This window comes from Myotis nattereri, assembly GCF_964212035.1.
Source record: "Myotis nattereri genome assembly, chromosome: 19".
Classification (NCBI taxonomy): Eukaryota; Metazoa; Chordata; class Mammalia; order Chiroptera; family Vespertilionidae; genus Myotis; species Myotis nattereri.
Genome location: NC_138095.1, coordinates 9,148,253 through 9,174,443, shown reverse-complemented (window position 1 = coordinate 9,174,443; position 26,191 = coordinate 9,148,253). Strand labels below are relative to the sequence as shown.

At 57.8% G+C, this 26,191-nt stretch overlaps 2 protein-coding genes across 2 annotated transcripts; one reads left to right on the top strand and one right to left on the bottom strand.

The window, feature by feature from the left end:
- The first annotated feature begins 827 nt into the window (after positions 1-827).
- On the top strand, positions 828-17,469 carry PLBD2 (phospholipase B domain containing 2). The gene is made up of 12 exons (XM_081113467.1): positions 828-1,169; positions 6,440-6,533; positions 7,410-7,568; positions 8,731-8,831; positions 9,046-9,260; positions 11,422-11,519; positions 13,921-14,081; positions 14,721-14,816; positions 15,035-15,106; positions 15,687-15,839; positions 16,322-16,484; positions 16,702-17,469. The coding sequence occupies exons 1-12, from the start codon at positions 880-882 to the stop codon at positions 16,867-16,869; spliced, it is 1,770 nt and encodes a 589-aa protein (XP_080969593.1). The 5' UTR covers positions 828-879; the 3' UTR covers positions 16,870-17,469.
- Positions 17,470-19,717: 2,248 nt separating this feature from the next.
- SDS (serine dehydratase) lies at positions 19,718-25,747 on the bottom strand. The gene is made up of 7 exons (XM_081113468.1): positions 25,454-25,747; positions 25,046-25,085; positions 24,662-24,801; positions 24,472-24,563; positions 23,586-23,813; positions 21,089-21,213; positions 19,718-20,431 (listed from the first exon to the last, which is right to left on the bottom strand). Exons 1-7 carry the CDS (start codon positions 25,604-25,606, stop codon positions 20,241-20,243), a joined length of 969 nt encoding a protein of 322 aa, XP_080969594.1. The 5' UTR covers positions 25,607-25,747; the 3' UTR covers positions 19,718-20,240.
- Positions 25,748-26,191: the final 444 nt, after the last annotated feature.

Below are 26,191 nucleotides of genomic sequence, written 5' to 3'. Positions count from 1 at the left end.
TTTATGTAGTTAAATGTCTTCATTGTTAATTGCACCTGAAAAGCCTTTCCCCACACATGTTATGGAGGTATTCATCCATATTTTCTTCTACTTCTGCAGTTTCATTGTTATATTTAGATTTTCATCATTTAGAAGTTTATTCTTGTGTATGGTGTGAGGAATGGATCCCGAACCCAAAGAAAAGAAAAAGAGAGCATTTTGGGGACAATTGGAAAAATGTGAATAAAACCCTGCACTAGATACTAGTATTAGATGAGGGTAAGTCTCCTGACCATCACAATGGTAGGTGGTGGTTACTAGGACGAGGTCTTTTCTCGTATGAGAAATTGTACATCTCCTGCATGTAGGACTGACATGTGATGATGCCTTCAACTAACTCTGAAATGGTTGAGCAAAACATATATAAAACACTCTGGGAGCTCAAAACATATAAAACAGGGTGTCCCCCCAAAACGTATACACATTTTGAATGATTATGAAGTCAGTGTTTATTAACATACGTTTTCAAAATTAAGTGAGTTAAAGTGTGTACATTTTTGGGGGACACCCTCTATATATATATCAAGAGAAATTGATTAAATGTAAGCAGATATGAGCAATCGATGGGTATTTACTCTCCTCCTTGAAACTTTGCTCGAGGTTTGAAATTTTGAAAAATAAAAAGTTGGGGGGACGTGTGCTAGGCAGGGTTTTCGTAGGTGGACAGGGGTGCTGGGCTCTTTAAGATAGGCCCCGCCCCTCCGCCCCACTTCGCGCCCCGCCCATCCCGGAAGAGCTGCGCCCAAGCCCCACCCCTCTCCTCTCCGCGACCTGCTGTCCCTGCGCCCGCGGTGACGGGGAGCTGTCACGTGAGCGGGCTGCGTGCGGCTCCGCGTGGCGATGGTGGCCCCGCCGTCCCGCTCCCCCGGCGGCCGCCTGACCCCGGCGCTGTCGCGGGCGCCGGCGCTGGCCCCGGGGCTGGCCCTGCTGGCCGCGCTGTTTCTGAGCGGCTGGACGGGCGCCATCCCGACCCCGAGGGACCCCTGGGGGCCCAACGGGCCGGTGCCCCCCGCCTCCCGCAGCCGCTCGGTGGTCCTGGACGCCAGGACGGGCCAGCTGCAGCTGGTGGATGGCCGCCAGCCCGACGCCGTGGCCTGGGCCAATCTCACCAACGCCATTCACGAGACAGGGTAAGGGGAGACCCGACTCCGCCCGAACCAGCGGGGGGAGCGGGGGAGGCTGGGCGCAGGGCCTGGCCCGTCCCCGGGACCAGCCTCTGGCCGGCGACAGTGCCCTTGTCTCCCTGGGGGTCAGCGTCCCGCTTCTGAGGACACAGCGCCGCCCTCTGGACCAGGGCCCTGGCTGGGTGGAAGCTGAGGCTGCATCCCCCAACCTTGGCCTGGGGTGCCTGACCTCTGCCCCCCAGAGACCGGGCCCTGGGTCGGGGACACAGTGCCTGCATCTGGAAGGGTCCATGGCTGGTGGTAACAACTTCCCCTTGTCCACACTCCACTGCCCCACCTCCTGGGCCTGCTGAGCTCGCCAGGAAACCAATTTTCACTTTCTGGGTGGTACCTGGCCCGATGGGTGCCAGCCCCTCGCTGCTGTTCCGGAACCAAGGCCGCGGGATCGAGCCTGGCTTAGCCGGTCAGAAACTCCCGAAATTCGAAACTCGCACAGACCCCGATGATGCCATGGCTGGGCTCGGCTCCTCCCGTTCTTCTCTCCCCATCCAGGGGAAACTCACGGGGCCAGAGACTTAGTACGGGGCCAAGTGCTCCGTCCCGGGCAATGGCGATCACTGTCCTTCTCGCTGGGACTGTCCGTCTGTTGTGTGACTCTCACCCAATCCCTCTGCCTGTCTGCCTCCCATTTCCCCTTCTTGGCCCAGAGTTTTGAGGATGTACTCGGCTGGGAGGTTGGGTGGGGCCCCTCTCAGGCCTTATACCAGGGCTTGGGCTCATTCATTCATTCATTCACTCACTCACTCACTCACCTGGTGTGCTTGGCCTTGAGGAGAGGGAGCTGAGCAGGTGTGGGCTGGGTCCCCACTCAGTGGGGGAGACGATGCCAAAAGGGGAGCCCAAGTCAGTGGGATTGGGGAAAGTCTGCCTCAAACCTAGTCAGCGGGGCCCTGGCCCTGGATCCAGGCTTTTCTGGGGATCTTGGGGAACTCCGCTCCCCACCCCATTCTGGGCTCATCCCAGTGCGTAAACCACATTGCTGTCTCCAGCAGGCATGGCCACTGCTGCCCGCATCCATTTTGCTGGCGTGCATTAATTCCTGCAGATGTTGGGGAGACACAGGACACTCTCATTTTGGTGCTTTGTGGCACTTGGGAGGGTATCAGACAGAAGAAAAAATTGGGAGCGGGGTTTGCTGTAGACACAGGAGCTGGGCAGAGCTAATCTGGGGAGGCTTCTGGGAAGAGGAGGCCTCAGGGCTGACTGGCAACTATGGAGGAACCAGAGCTCTGTGGCTCTGACTGTGGTCACTGCTGACTCACACATGTTTTTGGCCCGGCTTAGCAGAGCCAAGAGGGCCTGAATGTCTCTGCCTGGCTGCCAGCTAGAGGAGGAGGCACAGAGGTGAGGCCAGGATGGGGAGGGTAAGGTTAGGGGGATCCCTCCTTTTCTCTAGACCCCATATTTCACCACTGGGGACCCGGGGGATACACTCCACATCCTCTTCCCTCATAATCTCTCTTTGAGTATCTGACATTGGACCAATATTCCCCACATAGCATGGAAACATCTAGGATTTGGTGTTTGGGGATCAGAGATGCCCCCAGAGTTGGAGCCTGCACCAGCCCAGCTCTGGCCTCGGTCCTGCAGAGGCCGAACCCTCCAGCTTTACCTTTTCCTCCTTCCCTGATCTGTTCCCCCACCAGCTCTTTGCATAAATCACCTTCCAGTTAGGAGAGGAAGTGAAGATCCATATGAGGGAATTAGCCTATTGGGAAGCCAGCAGGCAACCCCAGTCCACCAGCCAACACACAGAAACCCAGCCCAGCCAATGGATAAACACAACCCAGCTATTCTCTAAAAAGTGATGCAGCCTTACCTGGTTTGGCTCAGTGGATAGAGAGCATCGGCCTGCAGACTGAAAGGTCCCAGGTTCGATTCCAGTCAAGGGCATGTACCTTGGTTGTGGGCACATCCCCAGTGGGGGGTGTGCAGGAGGCAGGTGATCGATGTTTCCCTCTCATCGATGTTTCTAACTCTCTATCCCTCTCCCTTCCTCTCTGTAAAAAATCAATAAAATATATTTTAAAAAAAGGGATGCAAGATAAACATACGCATTCAAGAATGAGAAAGGGGTGACAGCCACAGATAAGGTGGGCACCCTACCTGGTGAGGGCATCCCAGGAATGCTGTACACTGCAGCCAGGTGACCCCCTGCCCGTCTCACACAAAAGGTCTGAATTTGCCCAACTGGCTTCTCAGAGGCACTAGCCACCCCTGACATAAAGTCAGACATAAAGTCAGTGTGGCCCAGTCGGCGTTGCTCAGTGGTTGAGCATCGACCTATGAACCAGGAAGTCATGGTTCGTTTCCCAGTCAGGGCACACGCCTGGGTTGTGGGCCCCATCTCCAGTGTGGGGCCTGTAGGAGGCAGCCGATCAATGATTCTCTCTCATCTTTGATGTTTCTCTCTCCCTCTCCCTTCCTCTCTGAAATCAATAAAAATGTATTTTTAAAAAATCAGTGTGGAAAAAGATTGGCTTCACAGATCCCATGCTGCCAACTTTTAATTTTTGTCGGGCAAGCACATTAAAAACAAAACAGAACAATCCTTACCTACCTCTGTCCATTGTCTCTCATAAGGGATCAGCTATTTTAAGAACCAAGCAAGCAGCAAGGACATGATCCCAGAAAAAAAGCAGCCTTTGCTGGGCTCATTTAGCTTAGAAACACCCTCTTGTGGGTGTTTTTGTTTTGCCCAGGGATTGAGGCAGAGTTTCTCAAAGTTGTCCGCCGGCACAGATGCTGACTGACGCCCAAGCCTTCCCATTTTACAGACGAGGAGCTGAGGCTGGGCGGGCAGGGGGGTGCTGAATGAGGCAGCATTTCAGGTTTGCAATCAGAGATCTAGGACATTTGCTGTAGGTGGCGTGGGACAGCAGCCTTATCTCAGTGCTGAGCGTGGGACAACCTCCCCAGATCAGAAGGAATCTGATTAGGGCTTAGGGCCTGAGGCAATGGAAGGATCTGCAGAGCTCAGCCGGGGCATCTCCAGCACAGGAGCTGGGAGCAGGGAGCAACACCTCCCTCACCCGAGGCCTTCTGGGAAGGTAGGTGGGTACCTGTCCACCCGGGTTTTCTGAAGACTCAGGCGAAATGAATAAGAGCCATCTGAACGGAATCACCCCAGAGGCCCTGGGATAAGGTGGCACTCCGTCGCATAAGGCAGTGACTAACGCCATGTTTGGGGTACTGCGGCCTGGCAGGGGCGGGGGAGGGGAAATGCCACTCTCCACGCAGCCTTCTTCCTGCCCAGCTTGAAAGAAGCCATGCTGCGCTTTTTAAAATGTTGGTGATTATTATAAAAGCAATAAACTTTTCATGGTAGAAATCCCAGCCGTTCAGAAAGGTGGGGTGGGATGGAGGAGGTTTTTTCCTTTCGGTGGAGAACCGCTGTGAGCCCTGTCAACGTAGGAAACGTCCAAACCTGTAAGAATTGTTGTCAGTTTATTCGAGCCAAACTGACGACAATTGCCAGGCAGCAGAATCCCAAGGGATTGAGCAAATGCTCTGGAAGGTGGCAGTCCTACCATTTATTTTATACACCAGAGTCCAAGGGGAAGACCTCAGCGGGTTCCATGAAATCCATTGGTGGTAGATTCGGGAGGCGGGAGAAAGCCAAGCGGGGAAACCCGAGGGATTGGATAAAAGGTAGAAGGCACGGGCACATACTTCTCTGACACAGGCGGGTAAGGGGTAGTTAACAGTTAACAATTAGCCTGATGATAAGAATGAGGGGGGGGGGTGAGGAATTACTCTGATATTCCAAAGGCATGTTATTAGGTAAGTTATCTTAGTCGCAAAAAGAGACAGGCTCGGGGAAGGTTGAACTTTGTCAGGGAAAAGACCTGCCTAGGACATGACTACCCACCACAAACTGCTTTTAGTTGGAAAGTCTTCATTTCAGGCCACCTTCATGGTTGCTTTAGGTCTCTGAGTTGGCAAAGTTGCCATGCAGGCCTCCCCTTAGCCTGCGGCCCCTTTGCATCCACACCCTGTTAGGTCATTATCTGTGTACACTACCCCCATTAGCTCTCCGAAGGCCGGGGCTGGGTGTCATTCATCCTTGTCCACCCTGAGTGTCTGGTGCCCAGTGGGCACTCAGGCTGGCCTGCTAGGGTGGTGGTTTGCTAGTCTTTCCTCTCCACACTCTCCTCCAGGCAGAGCTATTCCTGTCCCAGAGCTCCTGGTGGCATTTCAGCTGCCTTCCCATGAGGCAGTCCTGGCGAGCCTGGCTCCGCCTCCTCCTGGGGCCTCTTCAAGGTCACATAAGTGTCTTCCCGTTGCGCTCCTTGCCTTAACAGAAATTGTCTTAGATGTTTTCCTCCTAGTTCCAGGAGTCACCTGGGTGACTGGTTTTGGGTCTTTGGAGCAAGGATAAAATCCAGACCCACCAAGGAGAAGGCTGGTAGATTTGGCTGCACGAAAACGAAACCTTTATGTGCAAAAGCAAAGATCGATGAAAACACAAACATATTTCCAATATTAGTGACAAGCCAAGGGCTAATACATATGCAGAGAATTTCACCCAGCCATAAGAAAAGATTTTAACACACACACACACACACACACACACACACAAAACCAAAAACCCACAACGGAGAAAAATGAGTGAAGGACAGGAACCAAAGGATAATAAATGACCAGTGAAATTAAGGAAATAGCCCTGGGCGGTGTGGCCCCGTTGGGTGAGTGTCGACCGGGTGCACCGAGTCGCCGGTTCCCTGCCGGGTCAGGGAACATGCCCGGGTGGCAGGCTCAATCCCAGTGGGGAGCATGCAGGAGGCGGCCGGTCCATGTTTCTCTCTCACATCAATGTTTTTCTTTTCCTCTCCCTTCCTCTCTTTCTCTCTCTAAAAGCAATAAAAAACATATTTAAAAAAAGAGTTAATAGACATGCGAGTGACTAGAACAGTGCCTGGCACAGAGGAAGACCTGAAATTAGTGTTGGGGCTGGAATGAAGGTTATTTCAGTTCTTGGGGGAGGCAGCTTGTCAGTATTCATTCAAATTAAAAATACGTGTTCCCTGCGACCCAGCCTTTTCTCTTTTAGGGGTTTAGCCTGACAAGTGCACAGGGCCAGACAGACAGATGCTCACGTGAAGGCAGTTTGTCGCTGGTGTTGGGATGGTTTAACACTGGGGACACTGTGCCGAGCGGAGGGACGCTCTGCACCTGTCCCTGGCTGACCACGTGTCCCCTCCCCTCCCTCTCAGGTGGGCCTTTCTGGAGCTGCACACCAATGGCCACTACAATGACAGCCTGCAGGCCTACGCGGCGGGCGTGGTGGAGGCCGCCGTGACCGAGGAGGTAAGGCCAGATGGGGACGCCGGGGCTCCTGCCTCCCCCACTCCCCACCAACGTGTTCCCAGGGAGCTTCGGACGGCGCCGAGGTCTGTGCAGAGGGGCTTCCCGCCCCAGCCCTCCGTCTGGCTGGGGAGAAAGGCTCACGTGCATTCCTTAAACGTTTCCACAAGGCTCCATTCAATGCAGATAAAAAACACATAACGTATTCTAGGTTATGAAGCACAGTGATCATGTGAGCACCCAAACTAAAACCTGCAATGTTCCTGACATATTGCAGCCTCCCCCAACCCATTCCCCCTGTTTTCCCTTCCCCTTGAGGTACCCCACCCTAAATGTGGTGCCTGCCATTCCCATTCATTCAGTCATCAGTCATTTATATTGAGATACAGTTCATAGGCCGTAAAACTCTCTATTTTAAAATGTCTGATTCAGTGGGGTTTTTTAGTATCTTCATAAGGTTGTGCAGCCATCACCACTATCTAATTCCAGAACATTCTTATCACCCCAGAAAGAAACCCCATATGCATCAGCAGTCACCTTCCTTTTTCCCCCCATACCCCAGCCCAGGGGTGGGCAACCCCTGGCACGCGTGCCAAACACATACATAGGGTGGGGGTCCTGGTAACAGAGGGGGTGTAATCTAGGACAGACTTCGAAGGCTGACGGGTTCAGCGGAGGGAGATGTCCGGCGTCGGGCCCTGCTTGGGGAAGCGCTGGCCGGGTGAGGAGGGCCGTCCGGGAGAGGGGCCAGTGTGAGCAGAGACGCCCGGGGCTCTGGGTGAGGACTCTTAACCCAAGTGGGGAGCCGGTGGAGTCCGCAGGGGAGAGCGCAGCCCGCTGCCCTGCCCTCGCCCACCTCGCCCGCCTCGCCCCCCGCAGCTCATCTATATGCACTGGATGAACACGGTGGTGAACTACTGCGGCCCCTTCGAGTACGAGGTCGGTTACTGCGAGAGGCTCAAGGGCTTCCTGGAAGCCAACCTGGAGTGGATGCAGAGGCAGGTGGAGCTGAACAAGGACTCTGCCTACTGGCACCAGGTGGGCGGGGCCGCGTGCTCAGTGGGATGGGGCGCAGGTTGGGACTGCTGTGGGGACCTGTGTCCCGCCCTTCCTGGCCAGCCCTTGGATGTGGCCATCGTTGTCTCCCTCCCTCCAAATAGACCTGCCATTCATCCATCTGTCCATTCTCCACCGTCCTTCCTTCCATCCATCCATCCATCCATCCACGTGATGGAGCTCCAGCTGTCCCTCCTGGCCTCCCTGTCTCTCCCCAGCCCATTCTGCCCTCCCGCCGTCAGAGCCCCTGTAGTGCGTTGTCAGCGCTGTTTTACTTGCATGCAAGGGAGGCGGCTGGGTTGACTGCACTAGAAAAGTCTTCATAGAAGAGGAAGGGGAAGGGGAAACTAGAAAACCCAGGAAGTTGGGGCGCAGTGACTGTGGTTTCCTTAGCCAGGTGAGCTGCTGATTAGCCCAGAGACCCAGGTAGGGCACAGTGCCTGGGGGCCGCTGGCCAGGTCATTAACAAGGTCATTCATGTATGGACCCCCTGGCACCCCTCTAGTTTAACTGTGAAGCGCACACCACGGCGGTCTCTGGAAGTGCCTGCCAGTGTCTGTGGGCACCTCCACCTCACCTGGGCCAGGTGTCCACTTGCTCACCCACCTGCTCCTACCCTCACTAGAACAGGCTCTTCCTCCCTCCCATCCACCCATCTATCCACCCACCCATTCACCCATCTATCCATTCATCTGTCTACCCACCAACACATCATCCATCTTGCAGATGCTTATGAAGTATCTGGCATGTGCCCAGCACAGTTCAAGGTCCCGCGGGGACGTAGTAATGATACTCCATGGTTACAGAACAAAGGCAGTTACGATGGGGAGAAGTCAGCCACATGAGACAGGTGTCCTGAGGCAGCAGCACAGCCAGTAGCTAAACTCAGAACAGCCTGGGAGACTTCCTGGAGGAGGTGGCTTTAAGCTGGGCTCTTAAGTGGGCATGATTTGGAAGTTGGCACAGGGCAGGGACATAGTTAATTAATTGAAGGCAGGAGGGTGCTTGGCATGGAGGGGTAGTGGTGGGTCAGGGCTGGCTGGAGCCTGGCATGTGCACCTAGGCCTCTCCTGCTCTGTCTGGACCCCAGGCAGGAGAAGGGGTGAGCCTGGAGGAGGCCTCACCCCCTCTGCCCCCTCCTCAGGTGCGGCTGACCCTCCTGCAGCTGAAGGGCCTAGAGGACAGCTATGAAGGCAGTGTGGCCTTCCCAACTGGCAAGTTCACCATCAAACCCTTGGGCTTCCTGTAAGTGCCACCCCAGAGTGGACAGGGCAGGGGAGAGGGCACACACCTCAGAGTCAGACAGCCTGGGCCCCGTACTGGCTGTGCCACTTCCTGGCTCTGTGGTCTCGGGCCGATCACCTGCCCCCAACCCCCAGAGGCTGTTTCCTCCTCTGTGACGTGGGTCTGTGATAGACTCAGAGCAGGCACATAACCCGGTGGCGCCCGGCCTCCTCAGCCTGTTGCAGATCTCTGGGGACCTGGAGGACCTAGAGCTGGCCCTGAATAAGACCAAGACCAAGCACACTTTGGGCTCTGGCTCCTGCTCCGCCCTCATCAAGCTGCTGCCCGGCCACAGTGACCTCCTGGTCGCCCACAATACCTGGAACTCCTACCAGAACATGCTGCGCATCATCAAGAAGTACTGGTTCCAGTTCCAAGAAGGCCCCCAAGGTGGGTGGCTGTGGGTGTGTCTGTGTGTGGGCACACGGGCAGGGTTGGGGGAAGGGTGCTGGGAGATGTGGGCCTTGGCCTTAGGCACACTGCTGTCACTGTAGGGCCATTCGAAGAGCTCATCGTATGTTTAGCATGTTAATTTCCTCTTAGGAAATGTTTATTTCACAAGCTGTATTCATTAGCTAGTGCTGCATAACAAATCGCCTCCGCATTTAAAACAACAAAAGCTTAAAACCACCATTTGGGGGGGGTCACGTGTCTATGGGTCAGCTGGGTGGTTTTGTTGTCCTGGGCAGACCTGGCTGATCTTGGCTGGCTCGCTGATGCTTCAGGGTCAGCCGGGGCCAGCGGGCTGACCTAGCATGGCCTCATTCCTGGGTGTGTGGTTGGCTGTCAGCTGGCGTGATGGGGCAGCTGGACTTCATGGCCAGCTCGGGCTTGTTCACCTGACATGTGGGCAGGGAAGTGTGGAAGGCCTCGTGAGAGCTGGTTAAACAACTGGCAGAGCATTTGGATGCTCGAAGCAAGTCAGGTGACCAGCTCAGATTCCAGAGGTGGGGGACTAGCCCCCACCATTCGATGTGAGGAGCTGTAGAGCCCATTGCATTGACTAGCCCCAGGGTCAACCCTAGAGGTAGCCACTGAAATATGGAAACAACCTAAGTGCCCATGTGGCCATCGATGGGTGAATGGATTAAGCAAATATGGTGTACAAACACACACACACACACACACACACACACACACACACACACACTGGAATATTATTCAACCGTAAAAAAAGAAAGCAAGCCTGTTACTTACAACAACATGGATGGACCTTGAGGGCATTATGCTAAGTGAAATAAGCCAGACACAAAAAGACAAATACTGCATGATACCCCTTATGTAGAGAATATAAAAAAGTCAAAGTCATAGAAGCAGAGAGTAGATTGGTGGTTGCCAGAGGCTAGGGGTGGGGGAAGAGGGAGTACAAGCTTCCGGTTAGAACAGGGGTCCTCAAACTTTTTAAACAGGGGGCCAGTTCACTGTCCCTCGGACCGTTGGAGGGCCGGACTATAGTTTAAAAAAAAAAAACTATGAACAAATTCCTATGCGCACTGCACATATCTTATTTTGAAGTAAAAAAACAAAACGGGAACAAATGCAATATTTGTATTTGCATGTGGCCCGCGGGCCGTAGTTTGAGGACCCCTGGGTTAGAAGATGAGGAAGCTCTGGGGCCCTGACGAAGGGTGGTGACTCTCTTTAGCAATGCTGTTGTATACTTGGACTCTGCTAAGAGAGTAGAACTTAGGCGTTCGCACCACACACACTAACGGGACTGTGTGAGGTGGTGGACGTGTCAATTAGCTGGATTATGGTCATCATTTCACAGCGTATTAACTCATCCCATTGTGTACCTTAAATATTGACCATTTGTATTTGTTAATTATATCTCAATAAAGCCAGGGAAAAGAATCCCCCCCAAACAAAGCCCATGCTCTCAGATTCCTGGGTATTGCCCTCTGGATTACATTTTTTGCAGGAGGTCTTGGTAATAAAAAACAAAACAAAAGGGAAGCCAGCCCAGCCAGTGTGGCGCAGGTGGTTGAGCACTGACCCATGAACCAAGAAGTTACTGGTTCAATTCCCGGTCAGAGCACATGCCCGGCTTGCAGGCTCGATCCCCAGTAGGGGGCCTGCAGGAGGCAGCCAATAGATGGTTCTCTCTCATCAATGTTTCTCTCTCTCTCCCTCTCTCTCTCTCTCTCTCAAATCAATAAAAAATATTAAAAAAAAACAAAGCTAAAAACGGTACTAGTAAACAGTCAGTGTATATATATATATATATATATATATATATATATATATGTATGTATTTTGTTACTAGCATTCACACACACCCCCACACACACACACCTGGCTTGCTAAATAGCAGAAAGAAAGGTGTGTGTGTGGGGGGGGGTGGGGGCGGGGCCGGGGAGAGGTCAATGGGGGAAAAGGGAGACTTATGTAACACTTTGAACAATAAAGAACTTAAATTAAAAAAGAAAAGGCTTCCCCTGAGGCCTGTTGCTCCCCCCAGGACACTCCCAAGTCTGGATGGGTGGGGGTGCGGGCCCCCCACGTGGGCTTGTCTGACCAGCACCCCCACTCCGGTCCTGTCCCCCCACAGAGGATTCTCCCCTGGCTCCTGGCAACAAGCTGGTCTTCTCGTCCTACCCCGGCACCATCTTCTCCTGTGATGACTTCTACGTCCTGAGCAGCGGGCTGGTGAGTCTCCCTCCCCTGACCGTCCTCCCCGGGGTGCCCCTCACACAGCAGCGATGGGCGGGCAGGCACTTGGACTACTGGTCGGGGCTTCCTTTAAAAAAATGATTCAATTGCAGTTGATCTACAACATTATGTTAGTTTCAGGTGTGCCGCGTAGTGATGAGACATTTATACAGCTTATGAAGTGACCACCTGATAAAGCTAGTACCTGTCCATAGGGGGGTAGGTGGGGCTCTTTTTTTTCTTAATATATTTTTTAAAAATTGATTTTTAAAGAGGAAAGGAGAGGGAGAGAGAGATAGAAACATCAGTGATGAGAGAGAATCATTGATGGGCTGCCTCCTGCACGCCCCACACTGGGGATCGAGCCCACAACCCAGGCATTTGCCCTACCTGGAATCGAACTGTGACCTCCTGGGTCATGGGTCAACGCTCAACCGCTGAGCCACGCTGGCCGGACAGAGTGGGGCTTCTTACATGCAGGTCCGCAGGGCCCAGCTGGGCGTCCTGAACCCGCCGCCGGCCTGGGCCTCTGCACGGTAACACAGCTCCTCAGACATCGCTGGTCTGGGGCCTTCGGAAACGGCCTGGACCCCAGCAAGGAGAGCCGTCCTCTCCCGTGCGACCTCGCTGAAACGCCGCCTTCTCTCTTGCTTTCCACAAAACCCCTCTAACCTGGCCAGGTTTTCTGAATAAATGTTTACGAGGTGTTGTTTTTACCGGCTTTTCCTGGAGGGGGTCCAAACACATTTAGAAATCGGAGCCTGGCACCCTCCCCGGGGCAGGGAGCCCTGCGATCGCCAGGGCAACACGCAGAGGAGAAAAACATGGCTTTAAAGATGCCAGTTTCCTGGGGGTGGGAGGGGGGCGGGCTCTATTCTGTTAGCGTTTGAGGGGAGCGTGGGATTTAGTCCCTTAAGTTGAAACAGGTGTGAGAGGGCCAAGCGGGGGGTGAGGGCAGCCCCTTGCTCAGTCCCAGGTGGGGAACATGGAAATGGTGGCATCAGTTACCCGGAAAGTGTCCAGGGGGAAATTTCCCTCCCATCCGGGTCCTTCCGTGGCTTTGTGCAGACCCCTCGGCTGTCTGGGAGCTGTGGCCCCCACCCCAAAGCAGTGTTTTTAAGTGTGTAAACCAAAACGTGCGGGATTAGAAAGGACACCGCTCTGTTGAAATGTGTTTATCAGCATGCTATCTAAGGCAGCCTGAAATGTTTGTGCTGGGACAGACGGAGGCGCAGGCGCAGGTGCCGCCTGAGCCACTTAGAGGTGACGCGGACGTAAACGATATTGCCACCTGGTGGGGCAGCCCAGGTCCCCTCGTACCTCCGTGGGGTGTCCCTGTGGTAACAATGGAGGAGATGGGAATGCAGTTGGATGTTCGTGGAAATAAAATGGGAACTGCCCCAGGTTAAGAGCCCCCTGCTGGAGAGAGAGGACAGCGACTCCGCACTGCCCCTCGCTTCCCGGGGGGCGAGGCTTTGGGGCCGAGCTGGTCTCAGCCCTGGCGATGGCTGTGGCTGCCAAGAGCAAGAGGGTGGAGGGAGAGAAGAAGCTGTCCCTGCCTGGGCATTGCGACTCAGGCCTGCCGTGCAGATTCCTCTTTTATTCTTTTTTTAAAAATATGTTTTTATTGACTTTTAAAGAGAGAGGAAGGGAGAAGGATAGAAACAGCAATGAGAGAAACATCATGAGTTGTCTGCCTCCTGCACGCCCCCTACTGGGGGTCGAGCCCACAACCCGGGCGTGTGCCCTGACTGGGAATTGAACCAATGACCTCTTAGTTCCTTGGTCAGCGCTCAACCATTGAGCCACACCGGCCGGCAGATTCCTCTTTTACGGTCACATTTACGGCTGCTGCTCTCTTAGCTGTTTCTGTTTTGTATGAAAAGGGGAGGAGCATGCGCGTGTCCTGCTGTGGGGAACAAGCCTGATTGGGGAGCTGGAAGTTGGGGGGTCGCATCTTGGACCACCCGCTTACCAGCAGGACCCTGGGCAAGTCTCTAGCCTCCTCAGGCCTCAGTTTACCTTGCAGCCCGCAGGGCCATCAGTAGCCGAGCTCCCCTTTTCCCGGGAGGCCTGTGAGCGCGGAGACGAAGGCCATCTGGGGGCTAGCAGCTCAAGCCCCCCAGTTCCCTGGGAAACTGCAGGGCAGGGTGGAAACGGCTGCCACCCTCTGGGGAAGAGTCGACCGCTCTTGGGGGGGGTCCCTAGACACAGCCCCCTGGGCTCTTCGGGCTTGTCCCGGGCAAAGCTGATGCGTGGTCACGAGTCCCCGCAGCGCCCATCCGGCCCCAGGGAGGAACGTGAGGTTGGGAAACGGAGTCACCGTGAGCGCCGACGAAGCCGCGTGCGCCGCTGTAGCCAGGTGGCTCTTCACGCCGCCCCCTCGGCTCCCCTGCAGGTGACACTGGAGACCACCATCGGCAACAGGAACCCGTCCCTGTGGAAGTTCGTGCAGCCCCAGGGCGGCGTGATGGAGTGGGTGCGCAACATCGTGGCCAACCGCTTGGCCTCGGACGGGGACACCTGGGCAGAGACCTTCAAGAGGTTCAACAGCGGCACGTGAGTGGGCTTCCGGCCGTGGCTTCCCCCCACCCCCCGAGAGAGGGACCAACCGCCCCCTGACACTCAGACCCTCTGTGCCCCTCGCCCTCTGCAGAGCCCTTCCACGGATCCTCACGAGGGTCCCCTCCCTGTCTTGCTTTGTTGTTTAATCCGCACCCAAGGACACCTTTCCATGGCTTTCTGGAGAGACTGGAAGGGAGCGGGGAGAGAGAACATCAGTGTGAGAGAGACTCATCGATTGGTTGCTTTTCACACGCGCCCCGACCAGGGCCAGGGATCGAACCTGCAGCCCAAGCACGTGCCCTTAACTGGGAATTGAACCCGAGACCCTTCAGGTCGAGAACTGCCGCTCTAGCCACTGAGCAGCACCACCCCGGGCACCCTCCCTTGTTTTACACACGGGGGAAGCTGAGGCCGGGGAGGGAAGCATTTGCCCTCTCCTGCGGGCTTCTCCACCCGGGAAAGGCCCGGGGGAAGGACAGGAGGAGACTTTGGAACTTGAGAGCTTGGGGACAGTGGGGAGGGCCATCGAGGAGGTGGGCGTGGGTGGGCGAGGGCTGTGACTATCGGGGCGGGGGCGGGGGCGCTGGGGCAGCGGCTCCAGGTTCCGTTCAGTCCTCCCTCTGCGCCCGGCAGGTACAACAACCAGTGGATGATCGTGGACTACAAGGCCTTCGTGCCGGGGGGGCCCAGCGCTGGGAGTGGGGTGCTCACCGTCCTGGAGCAGATCCCGTGAGTGCCCGGGGAGGGCCGGGCTCCAGGCAGAGACCCGGAGGCTGCAGCGTGTGGGAGAGAAAACCCAAGGAAGGCGAGGTTGGCAGGGAAGGCAGCCCTGATGGGGCTCAAGATTCAGGGCGTAACCTGCCTGCAGGCGGTGCGATCCCCCGGGGCCCTGGAGCGGGCAGAGCCCACAGGAGCCCTTCCTCACCGCCCTGCCCTCTCTCGCCCAGGGGCATGGTGGTGGTGGCCGACAAGACCGCGGAGCTCTACGAGAAGACCTACTGGGCCAGCTACAACATACCGTAGGCATCCCTCCTCGCCGCCTGTGTCTGCCCCGCCCCCTTGCCCAGCTCTCCCCACTGTCAGGGGCTATGCAGAGCCAAAACCCACCCCACCCCTTCTCTGGCCCGGGAAGCCCTGGCGGTGTGGGGTACAGCGTGGCGCTTAAGTCAGCATCCGTATGACTTCCCGTCTGCAGGGTGATGGGGGTGAGACGTCGCGGGCGCTGACCCTGCCATGGCTCCCGCGCTGGGTCCCCTTTAACTGGCTGCTCCTCCATCCCCTCGGGACCTCACTGGGCTTCACCTGGGTGATGTCATTTGCTCTTTACACCGTGTTAGCCACAGCTCCTGTCCCCATTTCACAGAGGGCAACACTGGGGCCCCGAGAGAGTGCCTTTTCCCAAGGCTCCCTAGCTGGGTGGTGAAGAAGCGAGGGTTGGGAGCAGGTCTCTTGGGCCCCCTGAGCCTGAGCTTGGCCACCCCGCCAGGCCACCCCCCAGCACAAACAGGTCATTGTTGTTGTCCTGCCCGCCCCTCCGCCTCCCGGCCGCCACCAGGCGAGGTCAGTGGGAGCCGTGAGTGACCGCTGTCATCCCCGCAGGTCCTTTGAGTCCGTGTTCAACGCCAGTGGGCTGCCGGGCCTGGTGGCCCAGTACGGGGACTGGTTCTCCTACGACAGGAACCCTCGGGCCCAGATCTTCCGGCGGGACCAGTCGCTGGTGCACGACATGGACTCCATGATCCAGCTGATAAGGTGCGTGGGGGACAGCGAGCCCGGAGTCACGTGGCACGCTCTGCGCTGCTCACGGTCACTCACTCAGACCTCACAGCACACCCGGGCGGCAGGGGTGTGGCCCCACTCAGCGTGAGTCCCGCCGGGGACACTGACCTGCCGCTGCTGAGCGCCCTGTGCTGGGCGCTGGGCTTGGTACTGGAGATGCAGGTCCCCCACTGTCCTCAGGGCCACCCTGTCCGTGATGTGGGGGTGCACCGAGCACACTGAGCGGATGCGTAACAGGACTGTCAGGCCCCAGAAATGCTCTAGTGAGACAAGAGGGTCTCTCCTCGGAGGACGGAGGGCGGGGTGATGAGGTGGGCGGGGAGGGACCCCAGCAGCGGGAGGGGCTGGTTCACTGAAATCAGGGACTGTGTTCTGGGGCTGCTGCCAGGAGGAGTTTGGTCCTCACCCCCCCACCCCCTTCCCAGCACGACCGGTCCCTCCCTTCCCACATCCAGGTACAATGACTTCCTGCACGACCCCCTGTCACTGTGCAAGGCCTGCAGGCCGCAGCCCAACGGGGAGAACGCCATCTCGGCGCGCTCCGACCTCAACCCGGCCAACGGCTCCTACCCGTTCCAGGCGCTGCAGCAGCGCTCCCACGGGGGCATCGATGCCAAGGTCTGCCAGGGCCCGGGCTGTGGGTGGGCCCGGTCACCGTGATGGCTGGGGAGGGGGTGGGGTGCTGGCTGGGCCAACGCAGATGGCAGGGCGGAGTCAGGGTCAGAATCGGGCTGGGGGTGGTCCAGGCTCGAGTGGGTGCCGGGGCCCCTGGGTTGGGTTGGCTTGGAGCCCAGCCCGGGCCAACACTCAGCCATCTGCTCTGCCCCGCCCCCAGGTGACCAGCATGGCCCTGGCCAAGGCCTTGCGCCTGGTGGCAGTCAGTGGCCCCACGTGGGACCAGGTGCCCCCTTTCCAGTGGAGCACCTCGCCCTTCAGCGGCCTGCTGCACATGGGCCAGCCCGACCTCTGGAAGTTCTCGCCCGTCAAGGTCTCCTGGGACTGAGGCCGCCTCTGCCGCCGCCGTGACCTCCGGCCCGTCCCATCCGTGGCCTTTGCCCCCTGTTGTGCCCAGAGCGGGGACCCGGGCCTGCCAGGTTCATGCTCATCTGGGCACCTCCTCCTGGGTGGGGCATGGGACTGACTCCCTCTCAGGAGTGGGTGAGTGCCATTCTGTCTCCTCCGCCTCTGCCTCGGTCTCCTTCTTTCCCTGTTCTCTCTCTGTTCTCTCTGCTTCTCCCGACCCCCTCGTGCTGCCCCTGCGGAGGGACCAGGTCTTGGGGGCCCCGTGTGTTTCAGCCCCAAGGCCTGGGTGTTCCCTGTGGCTGGTGCCGATTCCCGCTCCAGCTCCCCGGCCCCTCGGGAAACAGCCGTGTCCCCACTGGACAGCTCCCTCCAGGACGGAAACAAACACAAACCAAAGTTCCTGGCGACTGTCTGAGGCCCGAGGGTCCTCTCTCCAGGATCAGGCAGGAGTGTCACGCCTGCTCCAGCCTCATGCCCGCCCCAATGTGGGCATGCCCCTGGCCTCAGGCAGTGCCCACGGCCCCCCTGCTGCAGGTACCAACTCGCAGGCTGTGATGATTAAACGAGAGAGGCCGTGGTGCCCTGTGCTGTGCTTTTGGGCAGTGGGGAAGGCTGGGTCCGTGCCTTTTCTCAAGACTGGGATCTGCACTGTCCTCCAAGCGTCTTCCTGTCCATCCTTTTGTCTGTCCATCTATCCATTTATTTGCCAACCCACCCACCCATTGTCCATCTACATATTTATCCACCCATCTATCCACCCATACCCACCCATCCACCCACATATCACCCATTCACCCATCTCTCTATCCACCTGTTTTCTAGTCATCCATCCATCCATATACCCATTCATCCATTCATCCATCCACCCATATATCCATCAGTCCATCTATCCACCCATTCATCCAGTCATCCATCCATCCATTCATCCATCCACCCATATATCCATCCATCCATATACCCTTTCATCCATCCATCCATCCATCCATCCATCCATCCATCCATCCAACCACCCATATACCCATCCACCCACCCATATCCATCTGATGTTTATTGTGCACCTACTTTGTTCTGGGTCCTTTTCTGGGACCTGTTAACCATAAGAGCTCCCCAAGTCCTACTGTGGGGTACAGAGCAACACCAAGCAGGGTCCCGCCCTGTCTGTTCATACCCACAAACCCACACTGGAGATGAGACTCTCCCAGTGCTGTGTGCCTGGAGAGAGGAAAGCACCTGCCCTGGAGCCGGAGACCTGAGTTCAAATCCTGTCTCCTTCTCCTACTCACAGTGGGGCCTGACCTCTCTGGGCCTGGGTTCCTACTCTGAGAAATGGGGTGAGGATGTGAGCAGCACTTTGGGGGGGTGGCGTGTAAAGATTCGCCACCGTGGTGGCTGTGACCTGCTCAGCATTCACTCACCAGCAAGCCTTACCCACCACTTAGCACATGCCAGGGCCTGTGTACGACCCTGTGGCTGCCTTATAACTAAAGGCACAAAAAAGTGCCTGCTCCTAGGGAGGGTGACGTCGGCGAGGGAGTCAAAGGAGTAAATAACACCGGTCTGCACGACGCTGAGACATGGTCTGGAGGAAGTCCAGGCTGGGAGGCTCGGTGATGGGGGGTCCCCCAGGGCCGTTCTGTCGGGAGGGCGACTCCAGGCTTCCCCCCGGCATGATTCTGGCCCCTCCGCTTTCTGGGAGGCGGACAGCCATGTAGCTGAGATGTTTCTGAACAGAGGTTGGGGCGTCATGCCTGGTGGCCCACTGGGCTTCCGCTGACCCGGCCAAGACAGGACCCACCGCTGCAGAGGCTGCCGGAGAGGCCGCTTCTCTCGGCACCTGCGCCCTGGAGTTTCCCACAATCCTCAGCTCCACAGTGGCAGCTGCTGCTCCTCCGTGGCCTCTGCCCTTCCCTGATGGACAGGTGTCTGGCAGCTGGTTGGCCACAGCCCCTTGCGCCTCGGATCCTCCTCTAGTGGGCAGAGGGGGCTGCCTTGCCTCGTGGGGGTTCCACGCCCCTCCAGGCGGGACCGTGGGAGCTGGAAGCTGTCCCACCGGGAAGGAGCAGGTTTCCCAGGCTGGGCCCCATGTAGTTCCACTCTATCCCCAGGGGCTATTCTGGGGCCGCGGGCTGAGGTGTTTAAAACACGCATGGAGACCGGAAGGCCTGAGGCTGGTGTGGGCTGAGGATGGGTTTTCCACTCCTTCCCAAATCTCAGCCTTAGCACGTTGTTGGGGTGGGTGGGGGACCCTGCCAGCCTGGGCTCATTGCCTGGTGTCTGGAGAGATTAGAGTGGTCTCCAACTTCGCTTTGAACTTGGGGATCCAGTAAGGTGGCCAGCAGCTGCTATCGGGGGTTTGGGGACATTTCTGAGGGGCGATGAGGCCCCTCCCAGCCCTCGAGGCTCCTGCCTGCCTTGAGAGAGGGCTTCATGTTTCAGAGGGTTTGCCTGACACTTCGCATCAATTCCTTCCCTGCCCCCGAGATGATTGTCCAGTGTCGGGGTACATACCCCCAGGGATGGGGGCTCACTACCTGCTCCCCGTGGTTCTGGGATTAAACCACTCTTTCCTCGCCCCACCCAAGCCCCTCTTGTTCAGCGCCACCTCCCTCACCGGCTTCCCGCCCTCTGGCATGCAAGCCCAGCCGGGGGGGGGGGGGGGGACGGGGGGGAGGGGTGTCTTGAGTTTCATGTGGGGCCCCAGGGTTCCTGGGGCTGGAGGTGGCAGTTGGGGGTGCTCACTGCTGATAGCAGGGCTGGGAGCAGGCGTGCTGGGGTGGGAGAAGGGAAGGGAGGAAGACAGTGATGATGGAGAAACTCAAAGGCTCTTTGTGTCATAAATACTTATTTTTCAATGAAAATGTGTGCACATTAGAAAAATGGGTAAGGGTGGGGGTGGGCTTCCTGGGAGTAAAATAAAGACGGTTCCTCAGCCTGGGCTGCGGGCCTGTCCACCTCCCCAGGTGGAGAGCCTGGTGGGCACACGGTGCTCCCGGGGGGAGCCTCCGGTGTGACCTCGGTCCCTCGCGCCCACCCTGCTCTGGGGACCGGGTATGTTACATGAGGGCAGAGTCGCCCCGGCAGGGGTGGCCAGGGACGGTCACAGGGCAGTCACACAGGCAGCAGGGGGTCAGCCAGCCTCGCTGGCCGCTGACACCCACCCCTCCCCCCGCCTCGACTGCGAAGCATGTTCCCCTCCGCCCCATGGGCTCGTGGGTACAAGCAAGCACCGACTGGCCTGGCCGCAGGCTCGCGACCAGACACAAGCATAATATGTACAATGAGGTGCTGGGTCACACTCCAGCCTGGCAGGGTTCTCCCGGGGCCGGGAGACCTTCACTTGGGCGGCACATTCTACATGCCCAGCTGCTTCTTGAGGTCCTGCAGCTGCGCCAGGCTGATGTTGCTGCCCCCGCAGACGATGATGACGATTGAGGACAGCGGGGTGCGAAGCTTCCCTTCTCCTTGCAGCTTCTGAACCACGTTGCTGTAGACAGCGGCCAGGGCTGCCCCGCAGGCTGGCTCCACCAGGATCTTCTCGTCATCTGCCGGGGGACAGGGCGGGAGGGCGATTGGTAAAGCCCGGGGGTGAGGAGCCAGTCCGCTCAGCCCTGGCCACACTCAAGTCCTTCCATCACTTTCCTGACCGCCCAAGCCCCGAGCGAGGTCTCATCATTAGCGCTGACACGGATGGAAGGGCTGTCATCGCCTGCGCAGTGTGGTGAGAAGGGCTCTGAGGCATCATCTGAGCGAGCGTGCCATGGTCTTTAGCCAGACTGGCTGCTGGGACAGGAGATGAAGTGGCAGCCTGAGTGCTACCGTGTGTGTGTGTGTGTGTGTGTGTGTAACCCTCCTTATCCTGGGCTGAACCCAGAGAGTCCAACCTAGTTACAGACCCCATTCTGAATCCATCACTGAGGCCGAGACTTTCCCTTTTCACCCTGGCTGCCAGGAAGCTCAGAACGAACATTTAAAAATAGTTATGATTCCCTGCTTTCCGGTTATCAGGCTTCTTCATTGGTGCCTTTGGCCTTTCTATTTTTACTACTGCATCGTATTCAATGGGGAGTCCTAGGAAGGGGATGGGAGACAGATCTGTGGATAAACCTGCAGCGATGGAATCCCCTGGCATACCAAGTAGCCAGGACAGCCACTTAGTTCCTGAACCAGCAGGTTGGGTCTCGAAAGGACTTGGCACATACCCACAAACTTCTCAATGGCGGCCACAGCCTCCTGGTCGGAGATAACTTCTGAGAAAATGGGGTGTTCCTGAAACAGCTTCAGGGCTTGAGCCCCCACGGTCCTCACACACAGAGCCTTGGCCACACTGCGGGGGGTGGGGGGGGGAGGGCGGGGGGGGGGAGAATAGGAATGGGGGAAAGGGGTAGGAGAGAGGAGAGATGTGGAGATCAGAATAGAGCAGGAGAAAGAAACAAGGTTGGATGTGAGAGGGAGGAGGGACTGGGGTCCATGGGCGTGGGGGCGGGGTGCCCTCTGTAGCTACAGTCCCAGGGGCCTCCCAAACAGAGCGGGGGCTTCTAATGAGACTGCTGGAATGGGGGCAAACGGCATCATTTCTGTTCAACTTGACTCATGAGCAAACACCTGCAAGGCCCCTTGTGCTTCCCTGACAGGACTCCCAGCCCCAGCTCCAGGTTGTCACCTTCACCTGCCCAAGTCCCATCCTGTCCTTCAAGGCTCAGGATTAAGGCTGCCTCCTCCAAGGAGTCCTCCAGGGGGCGCACTCAGTCCCATGGCCCCAGGTGGAATTCTCAAATGATCCTCCCCATATCACACACACACACACACACACACACACACACACACACACACACACCCCACTTCCCGAGGAAGCGTTTGGTGCCATTCATTCCCACAACGATTCTTACAGTTCGTTGGTTCAATTTCACAGAAGGGAAGACTGAGGCAGCGTGAGCCGTCGCTTGGCCAGGGAGCCGTGGTGCCGGGACTGCAAACGGGACCGTATGCCTCCAGGACCTGCCCGGTAACCAGCCTCCCCAGAGACGGCCCTGGTTCAGCTCCCAGCTCACTCCCCCTTCGCCCAGGAGCACCTCCTGGCCTGGGCCAGCTCAGCCCTTAGGCCAGCACATGGCCCATCGGAGGCTCAACGATGGCTCGTCCTCCCAGCACTGTGGGAGCCGGCCCGCACGACAGCTCCGGCGCTGGGCTCAGGAATCAGGAGTTCTTCCCTCAGCTCAGTCTGCCCCGTCTGTGGCAGAGACCTGTCCCAGTGGTCGGCAAGCCGCGGCTCGCGAGCCACATGCGGCTCTTCGGCCCCTTGAGTGAGGCTCTTCCACAAAATACCGGCTTCTGCGCATGGGCCACGAAGTTTCAATCGCACTGTACGTGCGCGCCCGCACGTGGTATTTTGTGGAAGAGCCACACTGAAGGGGCCGAAGAGCCGCATGTGGCTCGCGAGCCGCGGTTTGCCGACCACTGGCTATTCTAGCTGCACAAGGTGACAGCTGGTAGGAAGACATTTCCCAGCCTCCCTTGCAGCAGGGGTGGCCATGTGACTGAGTTCTGGCCAATGAGAGGAAAGTGGAATACTGTGTCTATCTTTAAAGGGAGGGGCTTAGCTTCTGCCCTGCTTCTGCCAGATGGAGTGTGGGTGTGAGGGTTGGCACTGAGGCAGCTATGTTGGCCCATGAGGCCGCATAATAAGGACGACGGAGAACAAACAAGGGACCTGGGCACCTGGCTTCATAGAGCTGCCCCTCGATTGCCTCCCTCTAGACTTTTCTTTGTTTAATAAGAGAGGAAATAAAATTCAATCTCGTTTAAATCACTGTCTGGATTCCTATATAAAGCAGCCAAACCTAATCCTAATTAAACACCATGTGCCAAAGGTTTGGTTTGGGATATGAACTCCGTGGGAGCAGGAGCCGTGTTTATCCACCTCTCTCCCCACATCAGCCGGGGTCTTGCACATGTTAGCGTCTCAGTAAATGGCTGGCAAACGAATGAAGAGTGCAGCCTGGCTGGCATGGCTCAGTGGTTGGTCATCCACCTATGAACCAGGAGGTCACGGTTTGATTCCCGGTCAGGGCACATGCCCGGATTGTGGGCTCAATTATGGGGGGGTGCAGGAGGCAGCCGTTCGATGATCCTCTCTCATCATTGATGTTTCTATCTCTCACCCTCCCCTCCTCTCTGAAATCAATAAAAAATACATATTAAGCCCTGACCAGTTTGGCTCAGTGGATAGAGCGTTGGCCTGCGGACTGAAGGGTCCCGGGTTCGATTCCAGTCAAGGGCATGTACCTTGGTTGCTGGCACATCCCCAGTAGGGGGTGTGCATGAGGCAGCTGATCGATGTTTCTCTCTCATCGATGTTTCTAACTATCCCTCTCCTTTCCTCTCTGTAAAAAATCAGTAAAATGTATATTTAAAAAAATATATATTAAAAAATTCAAGGAAGAGTGCAAAACCCGGCCACAGAGGAACTCAATACAGGATGAATATTAGACTTTTTTGCATGAGGAAGTGTGACGTTCATGGTTGAGGGCCATGCAGACATGGGCTCAGTTCCGCGGGACCGACCGCTCACTGTCTGTGGGCTCTGGGCAGGTGAATAGAGCCCCAGTTTCCTTACCTATAAAAGGGGGCGCCAGGACCTACCTGCAGCCAGCACCAAGTGGGTGCTGAACCCCTGATGAAGGCAGCCCGGCTGCTCACCTGGTAACCTGGTCCAGAGGGACGAGCTTGCCCACAGAGGTGGCAGTGTGGAAGCTGTGGGCTCCCTTGGTCTCCATGGCGATGATGGGCACGTCCCCCCAGCCCACCTCCTGCAGCCCCTGGACCACTCCGCACAAGAGGCCGCCGCCGCCCACCGACAGCGCGATGACCCCCGGCTTCGCGCTCAGCGTCTCCTTCAGCTCCTTCACGATGGAAGTGTGGCCGTCCCTGGAGGGTGGGGGAGGGACCGGGTCAGGGCTGGGGCCCTGGGGACGCTGGGCAGGGGTCCTCTGCTACTTGTCCTTGGGGCTGATCTCCTCCCTGACTTCCAGCTGCCAGCATCTGCACCTCTACCTGGAGGCTCCCGTTGGCCCCAGCGCTGCCTCTGTGTGTGACCCCTGGCTGTGCGGACAGGTGACAGCGCTGAGGACACCCCTCACGCAGGGCCTGTGTGAGTGAATAAGCACCCAGCACCCTCTCCCGCCGCTGGGTAACTGGTGCATGTTCCACTGGCTCCCAGGGGCCCCCAGGAAATCAAGCTCCAGCTGCCACAGCAGTGCCCTGCCCAGGAGAGCCTGTTCGAGGCGTCTTTCCTGCCTCATCTCCCGTCCCCCTCCGCTCAGGAATCACCTCCCAAGTCAACGGCTTTCCCTGAAATCCTGGTCTTGGGACCTGCTCCCGGGCGCCCAGCCGCGGGCACTGGGCATCTGAGCTTGCGATCGCTCATGGCCGCGGAGGATGGGCGTCGGAGCACACGTGTGTGCTGCTGGGTGATGGTGTGTGCACACACATGTGCAAACGCTGTGCATAAGAATGTGCCCACGTGCCTTGTGGCAGGCGCCCACCCAGTGGTCAGGGGGTAGATGCCACCCTGGGCTCCATGTACCAGATAAGGGGGTCGTCGAAGGGAGAGATGAAGACCCAGTCTGAGTTGTTCTTCGCCAGGGCCGTGGCCAGCTCATGGGCCTCCTCCAACGTCTGCAAGACCACAGGGGACGCGGAGGAGGTGAGCGACCGGGGCGCCCTCCTCTGCCACCAGCTGCCCTCCGTGGTCCCCGCTCTAGGTCGGCACTCACCTCACCCACCACCTTGACCGTGGCGCCCTCACTTCTGAGCCGCTCGATGGTGAGGGCAGGTGTGGTCTTGGGCACGACGATGGTGGCGGGGATGCCCAGCCTCCTGGCCGCATAGGCGGCCGCCATGCCTGCGTTGCCCGCTGCCAGGGGTGGTGGGTAGAGAGTGTGTCAGTTCGGGAAGGCCTGGGGGCCCAACCCCCGGCCTCTGAACCCCCCTGGGTGGCCTCAGGCCTCCCCGCTGAAATTCCAAATTGGGCCTTCTGCCAACATTTGCAGCGGCTCCCAGCTCCCGACTCCCGGCTGGGGACACCAGGGCCCAGAGAGGTGGAGCTCCTGCCCCGGGACACACAGCAGAGGGCAGGAGGAGGCGTGCAGGCCGCTTACCTGAGCAGCAGACGAAGTGTTTGCAGCCTTGCTCGGCTTTCTGCGGAGAAGAGGGGAGGGGTCAGGCTGCCCCTGGGCTCTCCCCTCTCACCTGGAGTCCTACCCGCCCAGCCCCTGGGTTCTAACTGAGTGATTTCGGAACTTTATTGCCCCAGCCTTTCAAGCGACATCTTCCCTCCCCTCCCCAGGAGCCTGGCTCAGGGAGGGAGGGGGAGGCGGGCAGCTGAGAGCTCTGGGGTCAGCCCTAGGGGACCCTGGTGACGGGCACCCCTTCCCCAGAGGAAGCGCTAGTGGTGGGTGCGTGGGCCTCGCGGGCAGCCTTGCCTGGAGCTCCTAGGGTCTCCCATGGCACCGGCCCTGCCCATCGAGGAAAGAGGACCTGTCACCCTCCCCGAAGCCGTCCTGTACCTTCTGGCAGAGGTGGCCGATGCCCCTGATCTTGAAGGAGCCCGAGGGCTGGGCACTGTCCATCTTGATGTAGACGCTGGTGCCGGCCACCTTGGACAGGGCCATGCTGTCTCGGATCGGGGTCTTCAGGTGCAGGGGCTCCCGGGAGGCCATCGCGGGGGAAGGGAGGGTGGAGGCGGCGGAGCCGGTGGCTGGACCAGGAGAGCGAGGGGGAGGCCGGCGGTGGTCTCGGTGGACGGGCTGGGTGGACAGCCCACGCGCGGATGGAGGGAGGGTCGATGGACAGGTAGGCTGTCTTCTGAATTGTCCCAGGGTTGCCAGGTTTTATCCTGTGAGCAGGGCTGGCCACATCCCCCGAGCCGGCCACGCCCCCCTGGCCCGAGGCCTGGGGCTGCCCGGAGGGGAAAGGGAAGCTGGCTGTTCCTCCCTGGCTGCTTCCTGGCCTCTCCCTCTCCCTTTCCTATCTCTGCCCTTCCACAGCCTCAGCTTCTTTCTTCGCAAACAATTCCTCCGGCCCAAGGAAGGTGGGGCAGCCAGCCAGGAGGCCCCCAGATGCCCTGCACTAAGGCTGCCAGCAAGTGCTGGCACATCATGGGACCCGAGACACAAACCAAGGAGGAAGCGGCTGCCACCATGCTCCCATCTCACAGGAAGGGAAGCTGAGGCACGGGCGGGAAGACGGGTGCTCTGGCACTGGAACCAGCAGTCTGACCCCCAAACGTGCAGTCGGGACACAGC